Genomic DNA, 22,457 nt, shown 5'->3' with positions numbered 1-22,457 from the left:
TTCCTTTCCCAGTCACTCTTTGGACTGGAATCACACTTCAGAGTTTCTCCATTGCAGCAAGTATTGTTTCCTTGTTTGTTGCCTCTGCACCTCTCCTTGCCCCACCTGACTTTCCCCATTTTGCCTGTCACGCTTGTCTTTTGCTTTCCCCTTCATCCTCCTCTGCTCCCAGGAACTCTGTTAGTCTCTCCTCTTAACAGCGCAGTACCACATTTTCACCACCATATCCTTCACTGTTGACATTCTCCTCATACACCAGGAGTGGGCAAGCTTTTTGGCCTGAAGTCCACATCAGCGTTCCACAAGCATATGGAGGGCCAGGTAGGGAAGGCTGTACCCCCTCCACCCCCAATTCCCCCTTCAACTTCCTGCCCCCTGACTACCTTCCTCAGAACCCCCGACCTATCCAACCCGCCCGCCCCCCCCCCCCCCCCCACAACTCCTTGTCCCCTGACCACCCCCTCCTGGGACCCCCTGCCTGTAACTGCCCCCCAGGACCCTACCCCCCATCCAACCCAAACAGGTTAATTAAGGGGAAAAAAACCCACACACTTACCTGCTGTTTGGCAACTGCCCTACAAGTGTGGTTCCCACAATCATTGAAACAATCCCAATGGCAGCCAAGGTAACACTAAAAACGAAAAGGAAGAGACCAGACTGTTTGTCTGCAGCAAGAAGATCCCTATTGGAGGGGAATTACAGTAATTCATGTCACAAAAACATCTAACTAGATGTACTAGAGAACATTAGAATGCTGAAGAGTATCTGATGAATATCTGAGCCCCTACAATAGTTTCAATTTTAAGATGGGGGACGGGAGTAAAAGGAGCAGTGCAAGACTCCGCAGCAACGGGTGCAGCGTGATAACTTAAAAAGCCCAGTTTGCATGTTCGTCATCGTTTCTTGCAGGACTCAGTTACCTCAAACTGCAGGGTGATCATTTCACATTCATGCATATGTGACAGAGGCCCAGTGGTGGGTTACTGCTGCGTTTCAGTAACTCTGGTCAGACCCAACATGCTCACTGCACCTAACACATTGTTGCCATAATCTGTATCGTAAAGGGGTCATGTAATATCATTGGAAAACTCCTCCCTGATCATTAATATTCTTGCACGATATACCTATGTCCGGTTAATCTACAAGTTATACAGATGTGCTGAAAATGTGACTAAGACATGTTTAAACCAGACACCTCAGGGGAAGTCGATAAACAGGGTTTTTCCAGACAAAGGGGCCAACACTTCAAGCCAGGTATGGCCAAGGACAGTGGGCTATTCATTCGTATCTGCGATTGCAAGAAGATCATTTGCATTGTGAAAGTCACAAGCAGGAAAGTGCCAGTGTGGCATCTCCGTGGATGTAACACCCAGCGGGGGAAGGAACTCTATCTGGGGATACCTTTCAGAAGACGACGACATTTCAAAGGTGTACTGGTCTCTAAAGACCAGGGAAGAAAACCCAAAAGTTATCCATTATTATCCAAGATGGCTAAAAGTCTCTGGAAATTGACTATAGGTGAGAAACCTGCTTAGACCAAGAATGTAGCCTTCTGAAATTAAATTTAATTTTAGAAGCGTATTTTTATTTGTGTGTTTGTAACCATTTCTAGCTTTATTTCTTACACTTGGTATGACTTAACTCTATGCCCTTTTGTTAAGAAACTGGTCTGCCTTTTACCGTAAACGAACTCAGTGCTTTGACTGAAATGGAAGGATTGTCAGCCACAGCTAAGTTAATAAGCTGCTCTCTGTACTATTGCTTTGAAGGAGCAGCAAACTTGATAAGGTTTTGTGGATGCTACAATAAGAGGGGCTGCAGAAAGATGTTCTTGGGGGGAGAATTTGGGGCTGGAAAGGTTGGTGAGTTCCCCTTACAAAGAGTAAGTGGGTGGTGGGAGCCTGGGTGAGACCTCCATGCTTGTAGGCTGGCTGTTGGGGTCAGGGCTGAGAGCTACAGCAGCAGAGCATTCTAGGTGCTTAGAGTTGCAAGAAGTGTTGGCTGAACCCCTTACCGGCCTGGGTGAACCCCAGCATGTCACCACATACATACACACACATGAAAACCTAGCTTCCCAGCACTTGGCTCACCGAAGAGGCAGCAGGAGACAGTAGCGGATGAGGACCCCGAGGACCCATACTATAGTCAGACGCAGGCTGATGTACTGGAAGTTGACATTAGTCCTTGTAAGGAGGTTCCAAGAGACTAGTTCCTCTGAAGAAAACCTTTGGGTGACTTCATCTTCCACAATAGCCTCAATCCCCTTCTTGGAGAAATAGAACACATCGGAGAGTTCAAAGTCTACTCTGTGCAGGCCCGCGATCTCCTTCTCCATAGTGGTTTCATCTCTCTGTATGATGCCTTAATAACAGAAATGTGAGGAAATCACTAGATAATTGAACAGAGAATGGATTTAAACAGTTGTCCTGTTGTCACAAAGGATTACTTGCTGCTCTGTGCCACTCAGATAATGACCTAACAATATCAGAGCCACGTATGTTTGACTGCCAGAATAGTGTGTCATAGATTTGCAAATACTATGCAGCAGGTCAGTTCTTCATCACCCCCACCCACAAAACGCAGACACTTATGCAACAAGGCAGACTCTCTTTCCTTCCTGTCTGCTCTCTCCCTGTGGGTTTCCTAAACCATGGATAGGATGAACATTAGAAACTAATCCATGTGTCCTCACCACAGCTCCAGAGTCACCCCACAGAGAAGATACATGTGGGTACTCTCATCCTTGCTTCAGTTATTCTCGAAGATACATATGCTTTGTCCCTTAGGATGATAGCAGCTTAGGACTAGATGCAAGCAGTGCTCCACTTGGAAAAAGTATAGAACAGAGACCCAATCTCATTTACATTAAGGTCCCTTTACACCACTCTGGCAATACAATAGAGCCTTCCAGTGTAAGTTACACTTACTCCAAGACCACTTTGCACTGCCAGAGAAATGTAACTGTGACTTGGGCACAGATTTCTCGTCCCCTAATGCTGCAAACCATATTTAAAGTGTTCATTCTCCACTCCCCAGCATCTTTCCTACCCCGGCACCTGTTTGCGTTGGACAATTTTGTTCACCACCACCCCAAGATGGTGGTGGCTAAAACCTGAAGAGCTGCTGAAAACAACTCATCTTTGGCCAGACTTGCAGCTAGCCTGCATTTGGCACCAGTTCAGCAGCACCCCTGGTCAGCAGTGGCTCACAAGCCACAATTGTATTCACTTAACTGAGAAAAATCCTGCAGGCAGTTGTACCAACAGTTCCTGTAAGAAAGCAGAGCCCTACCCCCTACTATTTTATTTCATAAGACGATAAAAATTGAACTGCAACATTTGGACTTTGTCCATGTAGTGCAAAGGGAGCCAAGAAAAACATAAGGAGTTGTTCAGAGTTGCATTAGAAGTGGCAATACTCATTGCCCAATGTTTTTATTATGGTATAATAATAATCAAACAGACCTGTGCCATTGCTGGGTACCTCTTGGAGATCAGGGACAAAGTGTAAGTGCTGACTAGAGCTGAAGTCCTGCTTACGCAAGATGTTTTGAGGAAATCAGTAGCAGGCGTAGCCACACATGAACTGTCTACTGATGTGATCTAGTGTTTAACTGAGAGGCAGAATGACCTTGTGGTTGGGACACTGAACCGGGATTAATACCAGAGTTCAGTTCCCAGTTTGGCCAGACTACATGGCCTGGGGCAAGTCACTTGACTTCTGAGCTTCAGGCTCTGTCTACACTACCACTTTTGTCAGTCGGGGTGTGGAAACAAAACAAACCAAACCATACACCTCCCTGACTGACATCAATTTCACCAACAAAAGTGCTGGTGTGGACAGCGCTATGTGGGCAGGATTGAGTCTCCTGCCAATGCAGCTAGCGCCACTTGTTGGGGGTGGTTTAATTATGCCTGCAGGTTCCTGCCATCAAAGAGCAGCTACGTGGGAGACCTTATAGCAGCACAGCTGCACCACGAAACCTGTGCTGCTGTAAAGGGCTGTAGCGTAGACATAGCCGCAGATCCCATCTGCAAAGTGCACATAATGCTCACTCCCGCCCTTAGCCTCCCTCTATTAACTAGGTTTTGCCACCCTTCGCACTGAGCAATACCTTACATAAGCAGGCCTACTGAAATAAATGGCGCTATTCTTGGAGGACAGTACTATACCATGTAAATAATGTTATATTTAGACCCTGCCCTGCAACCGAGTGCAGAGTGACTAAACCATTTAAAGACAGTCACAAGTAAGAGTGGCAGAATCAAACCCTTAGCTCGGGGGTGGCCAGCCTGAGCCTGAGAAGGAGCCAAAATTTACCAGTGTACATTGCCAAAGAGCCACAGCAATATGTCAGCAGCCCCCCAATCAGCTCTCCCCTGCCCCCCAGCACCTCTCACCCACCAGAAGCCCCGCCCCATCAGCACCTCCCCTTCCCTCCTTGCACCTCCCAATCAGCTGTTTTGTGGCATGCGGGAGGCTGAGGTGGGGAGGGGGGAGAGGCACGGCAGGCTCAGGGGAGAGGGCGGGAAGGGGTGGAGCGGGGACAGGGCCTGTGGCAGAGACAGGGGTTGAGCGGTGAGCACTCCCTGGCCCACTGGAAAGTTGGAGCCTGTAGCTCCAGCCCCGAGTCGGTGCCTACACAAGGAGCCGCATATTAACTTCTGAAGAGCTGCACGTGGCTCCGGAGCCACAGGTTGGCCGTCCCTGCCTTAGGCTGCAAGATCCTTGGGGGCAGAGCCTGTATTTTACTAGGTAGCTGACAGTGTCAGCTACAGTGGGTCCCCGATCTTAGGCCTCTGGGCGCTACAATAGTAATTTAAGAAGATTAGTAGCTCCTTATTCCCCCCATTTTAAAATCTGTTCCCCATTTTCCTCAGGTTAATATTACTGAGACATTCTTCATTCAAAATTCTTACCACCGAAAGCAGAGTTCTTAAGTGCCTTTGCCTGCTCCTGTTTGACTCCTTTCTGGATTCGTATTGTGGCCCACTGTTCAAGAGAAAAAAAGTGTGCATTTAAGAGATAGCATTTGATGTTGTAACATTTGCTCACCATTAAAAGAACTTCCTATAGGGTAAGCGGTACTTCCCTTGAAAGCCATCTGCATTAAGTTTCTCTTCACTAGACAGACAAACCATCAACACACACCACCTCTGATTTTGTTCCTGTTCTTAAGTGTCTTGGTACAGATAAAATCCTGCCAGCAAGAGTCAGTGGAAACCAGTCGTCCTAGACTCACTCTGCCAACTTTAATAGAACAGAATGCCAGTTCAAAGTCAAGAGTACACATCACCACAGGATTTTTTTTAAAAAGGTTTCATTAGTGGTCCTCAGCATCCAAGCAGATCAGAGACCAAGCAGCTATAAGCCATGCCCCAGCTGCCAGAGTCATATTAGGTCAGTAGAACCTCAGCTTAGAGTGGGGGATGTGTGTAGAGGGAATACTCTATTGCTCATGGCTACAGAGATAAGCTAGAGATAAGGGTGTTCGATTTTGTGCGAGTAGACAGTTGGCAACCCTAGACCCAAGGTTAATGGGAGCTACCGCCCCCTTCCTCCCAGTCTTCTTTTCTCAAGACGAAACATGCCCCGTTTTTTTAACCTTTCCTCATAGGTCAGGTTTTCTAAGCCTTTTATCATTTGTTGCTCTCCTCTTGACCTTCTCCAGATTGTCCGCATCCTTCTTAAGGTATGGTACCCTACACTGAACACACTTCTCCAGCTGAGGTCTGACCTGTGCTGAATAGAGCGAGATATTCTCTCCCATATCTTACATGGGACACTACTGTTAATACACCCCGGAATGATATTAGCTTTTATTGCAGCAGCACCACACTGTTGACTCATATTCCATTTCTGATCCACTATCATCCCCAAATCCTTTCCAGCAGCATTGCCAGCTAGGCAGTTATTCCCTATTTTGTAGTCGTGCATTTGAGGGGGGGGTTCCCCTTAAATGTAGTACTTTGCACTTACCTTTATTGAATTTCATCTGGTTGATTCCAGACCAATTGGAGAATTGGTCAAGATCATTTTGAGTTCTAATCTGTCCTGAGTTCTTGCAACCCCACCCATCTTGATGTCATCTGCAAATTTTATAAGCATACTCTCCACTCCAAGTCATTAATTAAAATGTTGACTAGTACCAGTTCCAAGACAGACCCTGTGGGACCCCTTTATATACATACTCCTAGTTTGACAGCAGATAGCTACTCCGAGTATGATCTTTCAATCTGTTGTGCACCTAGTTTATAGGAATTTAATCTGGACCACATTTCCCTAATTGCTTATGACAATATCATGTTGGACTGTGTCAAAAGCTTTACTAAAAATCAAGATACATGACATCTACAGCTTCCCCCCCTTCCACTAGGCCAGTAAACCTGTCAAAGAAAGACCTTAGGTTGGTTTAGCATGATTTGTTCTTGATAAATCCATGGTGGGTATTCCTTATAACCCTATTGTCCTCATGGTTATTAAAAAGTGATGGTTAACAATTTGTTCCAGTATCTTTTCAGGTATCAAAGTTAGGCTGATTGGTCTAATTCCCGAGGTCCTCTCGGTTCCACTTTTTAAAGACAATACTAGATTTGCCCTTCTCCAATCCTCTGTGAGCTCACCTGTCCTCCAAAGAGAATTGCTAATGGTTCTGAGATTACTTCAAGAACCAGCTGAAGTACTCTTAGGGTGAATTTTGTCAGGACCTGCCAACTTGTATATATCGAACCTATTTTTTCCCCCTCTATTCTGCAATGTGTTCCTTCCCCCAGTTGTTAGTATTAACTGTGACCTGGTCCCAATCAGCCTTTTTATTCAAGTTTGATACAAAAGAGACATTGAACACCTCAGTCTTCTTGAGGTCATCAGTTATTAGCTCTTTTTCCCTATTAAGTAGAGGGCCTACACTTTCCTTTGTTTTTCTCTTGCTCCTAATGGAGTTATAGAGCTACAGGTTGCTTTAATCCCTTCTCTCAAATAGTTTTAATAGACAGCATTTGTACCTCTGCTGGGATTCCCTCTCCCAGGAAACCGCATGAAGGTATCCAAGATGCTCATGCCATCACATGCAGCTTCTCTTCCCTCACCCCTTCCATCCTATGCCAAGACAAAACTTTTGGGGGCAGGCAGGGCCAGATTAAGTCAGGGACTTTAAGGGCTGCAGCCCAGGGCCACGGCTCAAGCAGGGCCCCACAAAAAATAAATCAGGCAGCGATCTCCAGCTCTGGGCTGCTCAAAGTCTCGCAGTGCAGCGAGGTGCTCAGGCTGCCTGCCTGCCAGCAGGCCATAGCCCCACGCTGCTCCCAGAAGCCGCTGGCTGCTAGCACATCTCTGTAGCCCCTGGCAGGGGGAAGGAGGCGGCGGCTCCACACACTGCCCCCACCCCCAGCACCATCCCTGCAGCTACAGGGGTGTCGCTTGCAGGCATGGGCAGTGCACGGAGACATGCTGTCCCCCTCCTCCCAGGGGCCACAGAGATGTGCTAGCAGCCGACCACTTATGGGAGCAGCATGGGGCTATGGCAGGCAAGCAGCCCGCCTGAGCCCTGCTGCGCTGCCAGCCAGAAGCTGCCTGTAGTAAGCACCTCCCGGCCAAAGCCTGCACCTCACACCCCCTCCTTCACCCCGACCCCCTGCCCCAGATCAGAATCCCCCTCCCTCTCCCTGTATACTGAGTCGTATACAAACTCCCTCCCAGACCCTGCACCCCAATCCCCTGCCCCCTCCTGCACCGAACTCCCTCCCAGGAAAAAGACTTTTATACAGAGGCCCCACAAAAATCTAATAACCCCGGGCCCACAGGAGAGTTAATCCAGCCCTGGGGGCAGGAAATGTCTATTATATCTGTACAGTGCAGAGCAATAGGTCAGACCGGGACCCACTTTTGGCCTCTAGGTATTACCTTTTTCAAATAAATGGCAAAAATATGAACTACAGTAAGTGGCATCCATGATGTAAAGTTCTATCTTTCACTTCTGGTCCAGGCTAGACACACTTTGGTACGTATATTGGGTTTTTTCCCCAGCCAATTGTCTTAGAGTAGTGATCAGAGATAAGTTTTGATCCCTACCTGTTTTGCATGAGAAAAGATAGGAATCAATAAAGTCACCAATTTAGAGTTTAGAAGGAGCAGATGGTGTCTCATTTGGAAGCATTCCTGATAAAGTTTAATGTTATTGCTGCACTACTTTAGACACAGCTAAATCCATATTAAAGGCAGAATCAAATAGGTCTCAACACAGCAGAAATCAGTAGCAATCCTGAAAACACAGGATATTGAGACATGCATCTGTAGTGTTTGCAACATCACAATGTACAGCAATACTTTGCAAGAGAGGCAGCGATCTTCGAGGCAGATAAAAATTGAAGTGTAATGTAAAGTAAAAAAGGTAACATCTACAGCTAAGACGTGCTTGTCTGTCCTTCTCAAAGGGTACATTTCATTTGTCATTTTATGCTATTTTAAAGCATAAAACTGCTCTAAAATAGCCTGATCTGGGAGCTCCATAGCCACTTTTCCTACACAAAATCTGCTATACCACAGCAGAGTCTGGATTAAATCAGATTGCAATGTGCTTGGTGGGACACACAAAAAGAAAGGAAATTTCATCATTTTCTTGAATTCATGCCTTGGTAGGAGGAGTATTTACTACGGGGAGAAACTGCTACCATGTAACACTACCTAGTCACAAACATCAGAACCATGGTTAAAACACTCATTGCAGTCTTTCAGTATAAACTAGACCAAGCCACTTACAGCACATGAACAACCGAGCAAGGTTCTTTAACAACAAAAAGCTACCACGTTGTAGCTTGACCTGAGGCACAAGGGGAAATACTCTACCTAGTCACTAGTTTCCAGGAAATGTTTTGTGCAATAGTATTTCTTGAAACATGAAATACTCCTCCCCTCTTTCTTGTGCTTGTTTCAAGAAGCTGAGCAAAAAAAAAAGGCGGGGGAGGGCGGACGGCAGGGAGCGGCAGCTAAGCAGGTTTTTTCAGAAATCAGATCTGCTGTCTGCTCTATCCACACAAGTATTGACACTCTACAAGGCAGCACTTCCCAGCCCCTGACCTGGAAATGTGTAGCCTCAGGTAGCTAATATTTTGGCAGTCATCAACTGTGACACCTAAGGAAGGAAATGTGACAGATATGGCAATTTCCTGCATTAGCCTGGATATACCTTACTGAATCAAGTTAAGCCAATTTAGGACTTCATTGTATTAAAAATTAAAATTTACGTACAATCCCACAAGGATACAAAATGTCTCTAGGGAGGAGACCTGACAATGTAATCCCTGGCAAATGCTGCACTTCAAAGAACTACTGTATTTGAAATAATGTGAACTTTTAAACAAATACAGCCATATGAAGTCAGACCAACGGCCCACATAGCCCCATGTCCGGTCTTAAATAGGTGCTGAAACTAGGGATGCTGCTGCAACCCCCGTCTTAAAGTAGTAAGAAACCCAAAGACATGGTTTCCGCTTTGAGCTCCTCCCGCCTATAAAAATTGTTCCAGCACCACTGCTGTCCTCCACCAGTGGCCAGTACCAGATACTTCAGAGGGAGTGATCAGGGCAATTTATCAAATTATCCACCCCCTCTCATCCAGTCCCAGCTTCTGGCAGTCAGAGGTTTAGGGACACCCAGAACACGGGGTTGCATCCCTGACCATCTTGGCTAATAGCCATTGATGGAGTTATCCTCCATGAACTTCTCTATCACTGGGTTCAAAAAAAGACCTTTTGGCCTTCATAACATCTCATGTCAATGAGTTCCACGGGTTGACTGTGCATAGTGTGAAAAAGTATTTCCTTATGGATGTTTTAAATTTGCTACCTATTAATTTCATTGGGTGACCAGGGTTCTTGTGGTTTGTGAAGGGACAAATAACTCTTCCTTATTCACTTTCTCTGCACCAGTCATGATTTTATAGACCTCTATCATACCCCACCCCCCTTAGTTGTCTCCTGTCCAAGTGACCAGTCCTAGCCTTTTTAACCTCTCTTCATATGGAAGTTTTTTCCATATCCCTCATCATTTATGCCCTTTTCTGGACTTTTTCCAATTCTAATATAACTTTTTTGAGACGGGGTGACCAGAACCCCATGCAGTATTCAAGGTGTGGGTGTACCACAGATTTATAGTGGCATAATGATATTGTCTGTCTTATTATCGATCCCTTTCCTAATGGTTCCTAACCTTGTTAGCTCTTTTTATTAATTATTATTATTGCTGCTGCACATGGAGGGCATGTTTTCAGAGAACTATTCAAAGAGATGTCAAGATGTCTTTCTTGGTGGTAAAAGCTAATTTAGACCCATTCATTTTGTATGGGTAGTTGGGATTTTTTTTCCCCAGTGTGCATTACTTGGCATTTATCAAGATTGAATTTCATATGCCATTTTGTTGCCCAGTCACATAGTTTTGTGAGATCCCTTCGTAACTCTCCACAGTCTGCTTTGGACTTAACTAGCCAGAGTAATTTTGTATCAGTTGCAAACTTTGCCACCTCAATGTCCCAGTACAGATTCCACTTAACAACACTGGTCCCAGTACAGATCCTTTGAGATCCTGCTACTTACCACTTATCTGTGAAAACTGCCCATTTAGTTCTACCCTTCTATAGCTAGGCTGCTATATACTTTTAGAGCTGTGCCTAAAGCATTAGCCAAACCAGAGCATTCTATTTCAGAAAGGTATTTTTTGTTCAGTGCATACCAAACTATCCTTCATACTAATGAAAGTCACATATGCACATTCCTGAGAGAATATATTGTACATCACAAGACAAAGTCAATCTTAGTTGAGAAAGACTTGACAATGCCTTTTGTGAACAAAGGTTCTTCCTGACTTTTGTTACCATTGCCTAAGATCACAGATACTTTAAAAAAAAAAAAATTAAAAAAAAAAAAAAAAACCTTTTTAAGCTCAGTTTGACTTTGGCTTTCCTAAGCACTGAGAGATGCTACAAAGCTAGACCACAAATTATTAGAAACAGTTTAGAGGCTTTCCACACAGTGCTATTTGAAACTCTAGCAGAGCAAGCATAGGAAAAGCAGGTCTTGTTGCTTGGTTAAAACTGAGCAAAGAAGCATCTGCAGTTAAAGGACAAGAGCAGTAATTAGAAGCAAAGACCAGTCAAGTTCTCAGAAGTACAGCATTAGAAACATCAGTCCTTGCTTCAGCTATCTGTTCCGCGGTGCCATCCTAGAGGGATGCAGGCAGGTTGTATTTAGACCAGATGTTTCTATGCTACTTTTGTATGCTGTGGGGGAGGCAGGGGGAAGAAAGAGGAAAAGAAGAGGGCAGAAGATGATCAAGAGAAAAAGAAATGGCTCTTAAAAAGAGAGAGTTTCCCCTGCACTGCAAACAAGGCAGTGTTGTTTAATGCAACAGAATCGGAAAGTGAAGTCAATTAGGGTTTTTTGCATTGGTTGGGGAGGAGGAGCAGAAATCCGCTATTAGCCAATGTACCTTTAGTTATACAGTAAGAACAGGCACATTAGGACTTAATAATAATAATAATAATAATATAAAAAAAAGCAGCTCTATTAGAAGCCCTCACGAGTGGGAGTTATAGGAGATCAAGGGTATTTTCTACATTTAAGAAGTTAAAAGGTTTTGAAATTTCAAACAAAGAAAATCCAAATGGAAGACACTTAACTCTGTTTAACAAATTGTTCTATCCTACATAGCTCTGAATTCCTACCTCTCTCTGCTAGAGAGCCGTGCAATGATAAAAAACAAGGAGTTAAAGGCATTTGCGGATGCTGTCCAGCAGAGCTGTGTGAATAATGGATTTTTGGTTTGCTAGCAATTCTCTCACACACACACACACTTCTGGTCAAATGATACATTTTTGTTTTGACAAAATGGGATGTTTTGTTTTGATATTGACTATTTAAATATTTTCAATAACATGACATTTTAAAAATAATTGTTTTAAACCAAACATTCAAAATGTTGGGTTTTGAACATACGAAAATATTCCATTTTGTTTTCTTCCTCTTGAGGGGCAGCAATTGTTTCCACTGAAACAGTTTGTCAAAACTGACAGGAGTTCACAAAATGTTTTAGTGCTGAGGAAATAGCAGTTTTGTTTTGTTTTTTAAAAACAGACGTTTTGGCCAATATTATTCACTAAAACCATGACTAGGGAAGCAAAATGTATTCATTCACCAGTTTTGTTAGCCACATGAAGATTCATATGTTTAAACCAGTTAGTTTATACAACCTCCACTCCCTCTTACGCAAATACATAACACATTTTTGTTGTTTGTACCTTACTGGGTTTCCGAGAAAGGAAAGGGTGCAATTTACCTAGAATTTAAGGCCAGAAGGGACCATTGTGACCTAGTCCTGCATGGCACAGGCCATAGAATTTCATGAAGTGCTTCCTGCATCAAACCCATAGCGTCTGGTTGAGATTTTTAGAAACAAACCAAAAAAACAACACCTAATCTTTAAAATATTACATGACAAAGAAACAAAAATGACCACATCCCTAGGTAAGTTGTTCTAATGATTATTACAATTAGTCAGTGGAGGATTAATGATTTTGCCGTCCCCCCCACCCCCCAGCTCACCTCTGTTCCGCCTCCTCCCCTGAGCGCGCCACCGGGTCCTGCTTCTCCCCGCTCCCTGCCAGTGCTTGTGCACGAAACAGCTTCGCGAAGGAGGGGGAACACGGCGCGCTCAGGAGAGGAGGATTTGGGGAAGGGGACCAATAGGGGCAAGGAGGGGGCAGGGATTGGGTGGAGTTGGGGTGGGACCGGGGGCAGAGGCTGAGGGCATAAACCTGCACCGGGGAAGCAGACTCTGGCTGCCCGTGCAAATTTGTTGGCCTAGGCATTAATACGCCGCTGGACTCAGTGTTAAAGGTTTGAGAGTTATTTCTAGTCTGAGTTCCTTTAACTTCAGCTTCTAGCTACTGGTTAGTTTCATGCCTTTGTCTGCTAGACTAGAAGCAGACTCTACTCTAACTCTGTTAGAAGTTGTCCATGATTAAGTCACCTCCAAACTATCTCTTGGATAAATAAATAGATTGAGCTGCTTAGTCTCTCGCTCCAAATCAGGTTTTCCAAATGCAAGATAATTTTTATAGCTCTTTGCTGAACCCCATCTAATTTGTCAACATCCTTTTTAGGATGACACCAGAAATGGACACAGTATTCCAGTAATAATTTCACTAGTGCCATATGCAGAGGTAATGTCTCCCATGTCTCCCTAGTTTTATTCTATCTTCCCCAGTTTATACATATGAGGATAGCCTTTGCTCATCCCTGGCACAGCATCGCCAGCCCACATTCACCTGCTTATCCCTCATGCCCTCCTTAGCACCTCAATGACTTTTCGGTCACTGATTTCCAAGCAACCATCCCTCATTCTATCAGCACAATGAACATTCTTAGCTCCTAAAAAGGTATCACCTTACAGCTTTAAACAGATAAAATGTGTATTACTCAAGTAAGGCCAGTTTACCAAGATATTCAGATTGCTCCATACAATTAGTGGGGCATTAAATGGCAGATCAACCTGGGTCATCTCAACAAAAACATTGAATAGCATCGGGCCAAGAACAGATCCCTGTGGGGATGTCCCCTCCACTAGAAATAACTCTTTTGGATCACTCATTTATTTAAAGTATCAGAGGGGTAGCCGTGTTAGTCTGGATCTGTAAAAGCAGCAAAGAGTCCTGTTGCACCTGATAGACTAACAGACGTATTGGAGCATAAGCTTTTGTGGGTGAATACCCACTTTGTCGGATGCATGCATGTCATAAGCAAAGCTTATGCTCCAATACGTGCGTTAGTCTATAAAGGTGCCACAGGACTCTTTGCCATTTATTTAAAGTTACTCTAAGATCTATCAGACAGTTTTTAAAAATCCATTTAATAAGTGCTACTTTTTGGCATAGCACTTTAAAAAAAAAAAAAAAAAGAAAGAAAAAAGATCAGAATGTTGTGGGATACCAAGTCCTGCTTCCGTAAGGCATCTGAATAGATTATCTCAACCAAACTGGTAACCTCACAGACCACCACCAAGTTTAACAAGATCAATTTTCTATTAAACCCCATGTTGACTGGCATAAACAGAGGCTGCATGATTTCCTGGTTGCTTCCCAGTATGTCCTTCCACGATTTCACCCAGGACCAGTGTCAAGCTAAACAGCTGACTGTTTAACCAGGTAAATCCTGGTTAATTTCTTGTTAAAAAAGGCAGGTACCGCATTAGCTCCTCCTTTTCCTTTGCTCCTCTAGGACGTCACACACATTCCACCTTCAACCTACCCCTAACCAGCACTCTCCTGGAGAAGTAGATTTCCGTAGAGGAGGAAGATGGCAGGAGGAAAGAAGGAGATCAGCTCACATGCCCACCCCACTCAGAAGATGACGGGAAGCTGAATTGTTGCACAAATTCAGCACTCAAGAAAGCTGTGCATGTGGCCATCATTGCCAGTACGATGAGTATTTATGTGCCAAGTGACTGAAGTATAGCATGGCAGGGACTGCCAGGAATTAACATCACGTGGAATCTGAACAGTGACATCGTACTCAGGTCAAGGGGCCACATCAAATGCAAGGCATTACAAATTAAGCACCTAACCCCACCGAGATTCTCGCCTGACCTGGAGAAAGTGAGGCAAGAGTGTTTTGTTAAGAATAGCCTTGAGAAAGTGCTCCATAGAGCATCAAAACTGGATTTTTCCCCCGAGCATCTCCTTGGGTAGCTATCCATTGCATAGGATTGGTTAGACAACCTACTTGTGATGTAGTGCACACATGGACAACATTCCTGCTTAGCCTGTGCTATCATGGCTTATACTCCATTGTATGTGATATTTGGTCAAAATTTAAAACTGTGGCAATATGTTAACTTCAATGCTATTCAACAGGAGAAGGTTATTTAGAAAATGCGGGCATTCAACAAGCATAAAGGTCAACAAGACTGAGGTAGATACAAGATTCATAGCTGGTCCCCTAAACTATAGCTTATAAGCAGCTTGGCACAGATGACTGTGGTCAGAGGTGTTAAAAAGGAGAGGAAGGCAGAACGCTACTGCACTGTGCAGTGCAAGGTACATTATGTTCTTACCCTTCTCCATCCAGAGACTGGATTTCAGCCTAGAATGTTATTGCATGACGGGAGTACCAAGGTGTTAACACGTGGGATTTTAGAATAATCACTGGCTGTTCAGGTTTTCACATTCACAGTTTAGTATTATGCTATCACAAGTGTGGATGAGAACACAACAGAACATTTTAGCAAGGAAACGGATTTTTGGTTCAGAAACTGGCATGAAATTATTCTGAATTTGTGCAGTTTCATGATAGTTTCTTTTAAAGCAGGCATTTACCCCTCCACTGTCTATACTTCATGTGGAATGATCTCCTGTATGCACAGCTTGACTATCAGCTCATTCATTGGACCAATAGAAAGTGAGACAGATTAAATAGCACCAGGGAGCAAAGTTAGTCCTTATTTAGGACTGTAAAGTAGGTAGCATTCCCAGGAACTCAGTGTTTTCCAGGCTTGACTAGCCAGCCATTGGCAGATGGCTCATCCAGAGAGAGAACACACCCTCTTGAGTTAGAGAAACTGAATCATGCAAGGAGAAGTGGTTATGCAGAAGTCACAGCAGAATTACTGCTGCAGACTAGGAGCTTTTACTGGAAACACCCTTACCACCACCAAAAAACAAGAACATGTCCCGGTCTCTCCCCCCCTTGTATTAACTATATAGTTTTAAAGGTCACCAACTTACCTCCAGGGTTTTTACTAAAATTCTCATGTAGACTTCAGAAATCCCCAGCGACACTCCGAACACCGATGGCAACACGATCAGTGTAATCACCACAGTGAGCCAGACGGACAAGACCTTGGCTGCAGCAGAGATGAGGTCCTCCATGATCGCTAGAACCCCTGCTCCAGAGGGGACCCTCTCCCGCCGCTTCCTGGATCGCTGCTGGCGGCTGAGAGCCAAGCGAGAGATTTGTGTCGTCCGCCCTCTTCTGCTCCGCCCCGTTAACTAATTCCGCTCAAGATCCGGTCAGCAGCTGCAAACCCTCTCTGCAGGGAAAGAACACATGCGAGGGGGGAGAGGGCAGATATGGGACCCGTTGGTGCAAGAAGCCAGAGATGAATAGCATGCAGCTACAGCCTGCGAGGGGAAAATCCAGGTGCAGACCAAGATGAGAGATGGTGGGCTCGGAGATGTGCTCCCCTTGAGTCCCATAAACTTGGAAGGGTTAAAATGGCTAACTGAAAAGGGAACCCAGTTTGCCTGTCGCTCGCTTCCTCTCCCAGGTGTAACGGAGTAGGCTTATGCAGAGCCAAGGTGGATGGGATCATAGCCGTTTCAATTGCGTACGGCTAGCGCACAATGCTTGGGGCACACGTATGCGCCTCTGGTACTGGGGACACATCAAAGAGGAAAGCCCAGAAAAGAGACACCTTGGTGGATCTTCCCCAGAAGGTTTCATTTCCTTTGGCCAGGGTCACGTATTTTGCTTTCAACAGCAGCAGTGAAGAGGGCAAGAGTAAGAGGACACTTTAAAAATAAAATTAAAAAAAAAAAAACCCACATCATCTTAAAAAAAATCTAGCCAGTTTCAAAGAAATCCCCAGCACTTTGAAAGTAGTCTCAGATACGACACCTCCCCGTATCTTCCAGTTTTAGTCATATTCTTATCTTAACACGAGTTTTTCCTCCCTTCCCCCAGTCCACATAAATCAACAAAGGAAGTAATTAGACGACATACAATTTTATCAACCGCACGCGTTTTTTAAAAAGGCCTTCCCTTATCTCATCTCATATATGACCATTGCAGACAGCATAAAAGGGTTACGTTTCAGTTAAAATGGTTTCTCTGGGATCCCGTCTCTCAGCAGGTATTGGATGCAGGCAAGAAAAGTTTAAACAGCCACAGGAGAGCTACAGGTTTCAGAGTAGCAGCCGGTTTTTGTGTCCGCAAAAAGAAAAGGAGGACTTGTAGCACCTTAGAGACTAACCAATTTATTTGAGCATAAGCTTTCGTGAGCTCTAATAAATTTTGTTAGTCTCTACGGTGCCACAAGTCCTCCTTTTCTTTTTAGTAGAGCTACAGTTTGCTAAGACCAGCAAAAAAGAAGACCAGGTTTATAATGGAGAACATGAGTTGTAAATTCCCTGCTAAGAGTCTAGAAGGGGCTCTTGAAAAATAACTGCCCACAATTCAGCCTTCAGCGCGAACAGTAACTTTGTTTAATTTTTCCGTTTAAGAACAAGCCTTTAGGCTACTCTGCCATTGTTCAAGATAGAAGCAAACGTATCGCCCTGAGCAAAACAGGACAGATTTCCTTTGTACAGGTTACTTTAGCTAGGCAATTCACTCAACTTTTAAGTAAACACGGTTTAAACCCTGCTAGTAATTTGTAATCGTCATTACCCAGAGTAGTACAATAACCACTCCCTTCTTACCTGACTCAGGGCTTCCTAAGCAAAGAGCACAAAGAGAAAACATGCTGGGTGAGGGCTGGCACACATATATTTCCTGCTGCAATCAAGAGACAGGAAAAGCTACCAACGTTTGCATACCATAATTCACTTAGCAGAGAGACAGTTTTACCATAAACTTTGTATTACTCCAACCCCCACCCAGCCTGACTTTTCTGTGCAATAGCGTTCTCCCTGGTAGAAAAGAGAAATGCAGTAGGAGGGAGAACAGAGGAAAGGAATAGATTAAGGATAACTGCCTCTATTGGGATAATAATAAAAATAATGATTCACCATAATAATGAATGAATGAATAAATCATAAACACTTTGTGTCTATACAGAGGGCTTTTCATTCCTACAGATCAAAGCACATTATGAAGGTAAGTAAGGTAGCATTATTTCCAATTTACAGTTGGGGAAACTGAGACCCAGAAACATTATTAAGTGACATGCTCAAGGATACACAGTGAATCTATGTCTGAGCCCATAACAGAGCCCAGGTGTCCTGTCTCCAGCCCTGTAGCTGAGGTGGGGCCTGACAAGGCGATTTGTTTACCTTGTTGATTGTACACACACCCTGGCAATGCTGATGGAATGGGAGCTACTATGGTTTTTTTTTTACCAAATCTGGATTTTGCAATTGGAAAAATGCACTTTCTCAAGGCAAAGGCTTAATCAAACATGAAAACTTCTTAGTCCACTTGAATGCAATGGCTGACTAGACTGCAACAAGGAAAAGAGAAGCTGCAGGGGGGATTGTTTTTGTTTTTTTTCCTATTTCTACACTTCTGAGACAATCAGGGTCCAAACGCCCCAAAGAGAGAACAGTGGATGTAAACGCAAAAGAATATGCTATTCAATCAACCTGCTGTATACAATATTACTGTGTATAAATATATGTCAAGTTAGATTCATTATGAAAGCATGTAATATTCTGAACCTGATTATTGTTATGAGATATGTACACAAACTGTGGTTAGGAATTTATGCATTTGTGTATATAAAATTGTGCTCATAATTTGTGCAGCAACATTCAGCTCCACCTCACTACAGAAAGGTGAAAAAATCACCAGAGGAGGCCACCTCACTAACCAGAGGAGATGAGTTCCAAGTACCTAGCATTGTACAAGCCAGAAACTATAATGGTGGACCATTAAAGTTAATGAGAAAACACAAACAACTTGAAACTGAAAAGAAACCTCTCCTCCCGGAAAACTAAGAAAGGAGAGGGGGAAAAAGAGAGAGAGAAGGCGGGGGGGGGGTGGGGAACGGGACCTTTTAAAAACAGGCTCTTCAGCACCTACACAAATATCCCTTATCTTGAAGAAAGCTCCTAAACTTGATGTGGTAGATCCACCATGCAAAATATTTACTAATTTTGTTATTTCAGTTTATTCATGTGCTCAGTAACATTCCTGACTTATGAATTTGATTATAATATTTATTTTATCGTAACTTCCTTTTTCAGGTGCCATAATTGTTGCTTTAGTGTCATCCTCACAAATTGAAAGAAAGAGGTATTATTTAAAAACCTTTGCAAAAACTTATCCAGTTTGCTGTGATAAATGAGTTGTCTCTGAGAGGAGATCAAGATATCATAAACTTCAAGGACTTAGATCTACTCTGAACGATTCATCAAGAACCTTTTTATCAACCTACTTTAATTTACTGCAGGACAAGATCCAAAATTCAAGGATGCTCTGAACGATTCTGAAAAATGAAAAGTACACTTCTGCTGAAATTCAGAATGAAGTAACTGATATTATGAAGAAGATAGTTTTGAAAGATATGTTGAAGATACTGAGAAAAATAGTGAGGTGGTGTCACATTTCAGGCAGAAGAACTTGACAATGGATGCTGTGAATATTGAAAATGTGTCCATTGTTTTACGCTATTCTGTTGATATCAAAGCCAAGGAGAGACTTACTTGAGCAGTCCAACTGCATGGCCTCACTGCTGAAGATCTCACACAACATATTTTGAAAGATTTGGGTCTTGACCTTCAAAATTCTTTATGGGCTTTCTTTGATGGTGCCAAAGTTATGTCAGAGTGCAAAGGAGGTGTACAAATGCTTTTGCAGCAGAAATTAAACAAACAAATACCTTACACACACTGCTTGAGTCACCTATTACATCTGGTGGTTACACACATGTGTGGAAAGAGCTCAGCAGTGGCAGATATGTTCTCAAATTGTAAGTCTATACAATTTTTTTTACAGGCATGAAGTGAGTGTGCTGTACAAAGACAAGCACCTGCAAAGACTCATAGAAACAAGATGGACTGGTCACCTGAAAACCTTGGAAATAATCCTCAATAATTTGGAAGTGATTCAGAGTATTCTGTCAAACATTGTGAATGGATATGGAGACTTGTCCACTATTGGAAGTTAATCATTGAAAAAATTCTTGTTCTTAGCTGAGGTTATGAGAATGATTTTGAAAGAGTTTGCTTCTCTGAACAATTACCTTCAAAAGGAACTAATGCACCTTGCCAGCAGTGTTGAATTGATTACTGTTGGCTGTGAAGAAAATGGAGGGTGGGGGGAGAAATATGCTTGAAGATTTTTTTCTTGAAGATTTCATCCAAGCACTCTGGTTTGAAACATGCATCAACAGCATCAACATTAAGATGTGCCACCAAAAGAGCAAAGGTATTGCCCCTAAAATTTCAAGATTACATAGTTACTGAGCACTTACCAGGGTTCCAAAGTGTAAATGAGCACCAGAGGTCCCAAATTTATCATTAATTGTTTGATGAAACCAGTAGTGAATTGCAAAGGAGATTTTCTGAGAACTCCAAGTTATACAAAAGCTTGTCAGCAATCTATTCCAGCAGATCGCCAGACTTCTTGAAATTGGAATTACTGTGAGCTTCAGTTGATTTGCTTGGATTAGATATGGAGACAGTGAAAGCTGAAATGGCTGTATTTAAACCACTGATAGATAAGAGAAATTGCAAAGAATTTGAAGAAGTTCTAGGTGCTGCTAGGGAAATAAAGTACGCTTTCCCATATATTTTTGAAATAATGGTCTCTGTTGTTTGGGGCATCAGCTGCAGCTTGTGAGAATTAGTTTTCGTGTTTGAAAAAAAAAATTATCACACTGAAGGATGAACATGACCCATGAAAGAAAGAGAAACCTAATTCTCTTGTCATATGAAAGTGATTTGACTTCAAAACTGAACCTGGATGTCTCTGTGGAGGAATTCAGATACCGTTATCCAAGAAGACTTCAACTTTAGTTTCATGAACAGTGTTTACATTACACAGCACTTTCATGTTAAGATCTATACTTTTATATTTCTGAATATTTTAATTTTTTGAATGCTTGAATATTTGAACAAGTATAGAAATATCTATCTTATCTTTTCTTATTTCATAAAAATAAATTGTAAAAGGCTTCTGACTGAGACTGTGTTTTTCACTAAGTACCTGAACTTCTGAAGGCAAGCACAAGTGCGCCTCTTGTCATGCAGTCTGCTTCCCCATGCCTATGTCCTAGCTATGGGGCTGCCTGATTCCTATCCCTTTGGTCAAACCCAGGAATTGTTAGTTATATACCTAGAACTGGCTCTGCTCAGAGAGCTATCAGGAAATAACCTATCAGGAAATAATCAGGAGGAGAAGGTGAGCTGCTACCTAGGACATGCAAAGCTTCTGGCAGCACAGCTCTTGGGCTGAGCTTTAGGAACGGGCATTTGGAGAGCTGGAGGGACAAAAAAGGACTGAGGAGTATTAACAATTCTCCCTCTAGTGATATAGTTCCACCAGTGCTAGCAACGTTGGAGTACTTGTGTTAGCAAGAGAGCAGGGACAGCTTTAGCTGAGGTTCACAGGGCCCCCATCTCAGGTCTGACCATCATGACAGAGGAATGGCTGGACCAAACCTGAGATGGGGGCCCGTGGCAAGTTCACCCAGTGCATATTGGTTTATCCAGGCCCGATTTCTGTGGTGCAGTTGCACCCAAGGACTGGCCATGCTGTGTGAAGTCATTCAATAAATCAGAAGATCACTTTAACATGAAGTCTTAGATCATTAATCCAAGTGGTTCCTAGCATCCTAGGATTCAACAAAGACCTGATACGATGAAGAAGACAGAGGCCCAAAGGTATTTAGGCTTCTAACTTTCACTGAACTCAATAAATCAATGGAAGTGAGGAGTCTAAATATCTTCAAGGATCTGAGCAAGAGTATCTGCTCACTTTTTACCAGGCTTTCTGTGTTGTGTCTCACACCCTCTTTTCCTCCCACCCACCACCCTGCTCCTTCACACTTCACCAAAGTTTGTTGGAAACTTTGGTATTTGAAGTACATGCTTCCTTCAAGACTTAAACAGCTCACATTGCTAATTGCTGCCATGAAGTGGGGCTAGCCCAAGCGTACCATGCCCAAAGTCACACCTGATGTCCATGTTAGAACTGGGAATAGAATCCAGATCTCTGATTCTAACGCCTTCACCACAAGATCACATTTCTGTATTAGAAATTCCACATTGCCTTGTGGATATTGGAGTCAACAATTCAGCTACAGGAAAGTTTATCTGATTTTTATATTTGAATGGTTGCTAATTGTCAAAGGTAGCTTTTGGCAGAGAACTTTCTGTGAGTGTTAGATGGGGAAAAAAAAAATTGTGTGTGGGAAGATTTATTTAATACTAGAAATTCTTTGAGAAAAAATTACACCTGGATTCATTATCATTTTTAAAGTAAAAATTTAAAATACATATCTATAATTAACAAATCCAGGGTCACCGAGGACTTCACAGTGGTCTCTATACACACCACAGTGGGTTTGGTGATGTGGAGACTTGTCCGCTAGACTCGACAGAGACCACCAACTTATTTCTGATGGACTACCAGGCACCCTTCAAATTGTGATGTGTTCTCCAAATCTGGATTGGTTTCAAACCAGAGGTGTATATGTGGAGGGCTCTGTGCCCCATTTCCAAACCTCTGAATCATACAGGGGCTGAA

At 43.3% G+C, this 22,457-nt stretch overlaps 1 protein-coding gene across 1 annotated transcript in view; it reads right to left on the bottom strand.

Moving 5' to 3' along the window:
• Positions 1–17,591, bottom strand: part of GPAT3 (glycerol-3-phosphate acyltransferase 3) — a 28,709-nt gene extending 11,118 nt beyond the window's left edge. The window contains exons 1-5 of the mRNA XM_077814990.1: positions 17,468–17,591; positions 15,773–16,077; positions 4,920–4,992; positions 2,091–2,361; positions 557–631 (exon numbers count right to left, since the gene is read on the bottom strand). Of these exons, the coding sequence (XP_077671116.1) occupies positions 557–631; positions 2,091–2,361; positions 4,920–4,992; positions 15,773–15,916 (563 nt within the window). The 5' untranslated portion in view covers positions 15,917–16,077; positions 17,468–17,591. The remainder of the gene's footprint in view (positions 1–556; positions 632–2,090; positions 2,362–4,919; positions 4,993–15,772; positions 16,078–17,467) is intronic.
• Positions 17,592–22,457: the final 4,866 nt, after the last annotated feature.

The sequence above is a fragment of the Eretmochelys imbricata genome, chromosome 4 (assembly GCF_965152235.1).
Source record: "Eretmochelys imbricata isolate rEreImb1 chromosome 4, rEreImb1.hap1, whole genome shotgun sequence".
Lineage (NCBI taxonomy): Eukaryota > Metazoa > Chordata > Testudines > Cheloniidae > Eretmochelys > Eretmochelys imbricata.
Note: the sequence above shows the minus strand (reverse complement) of the source record. Positions and strands in the feature narration are given on the sequence as shown.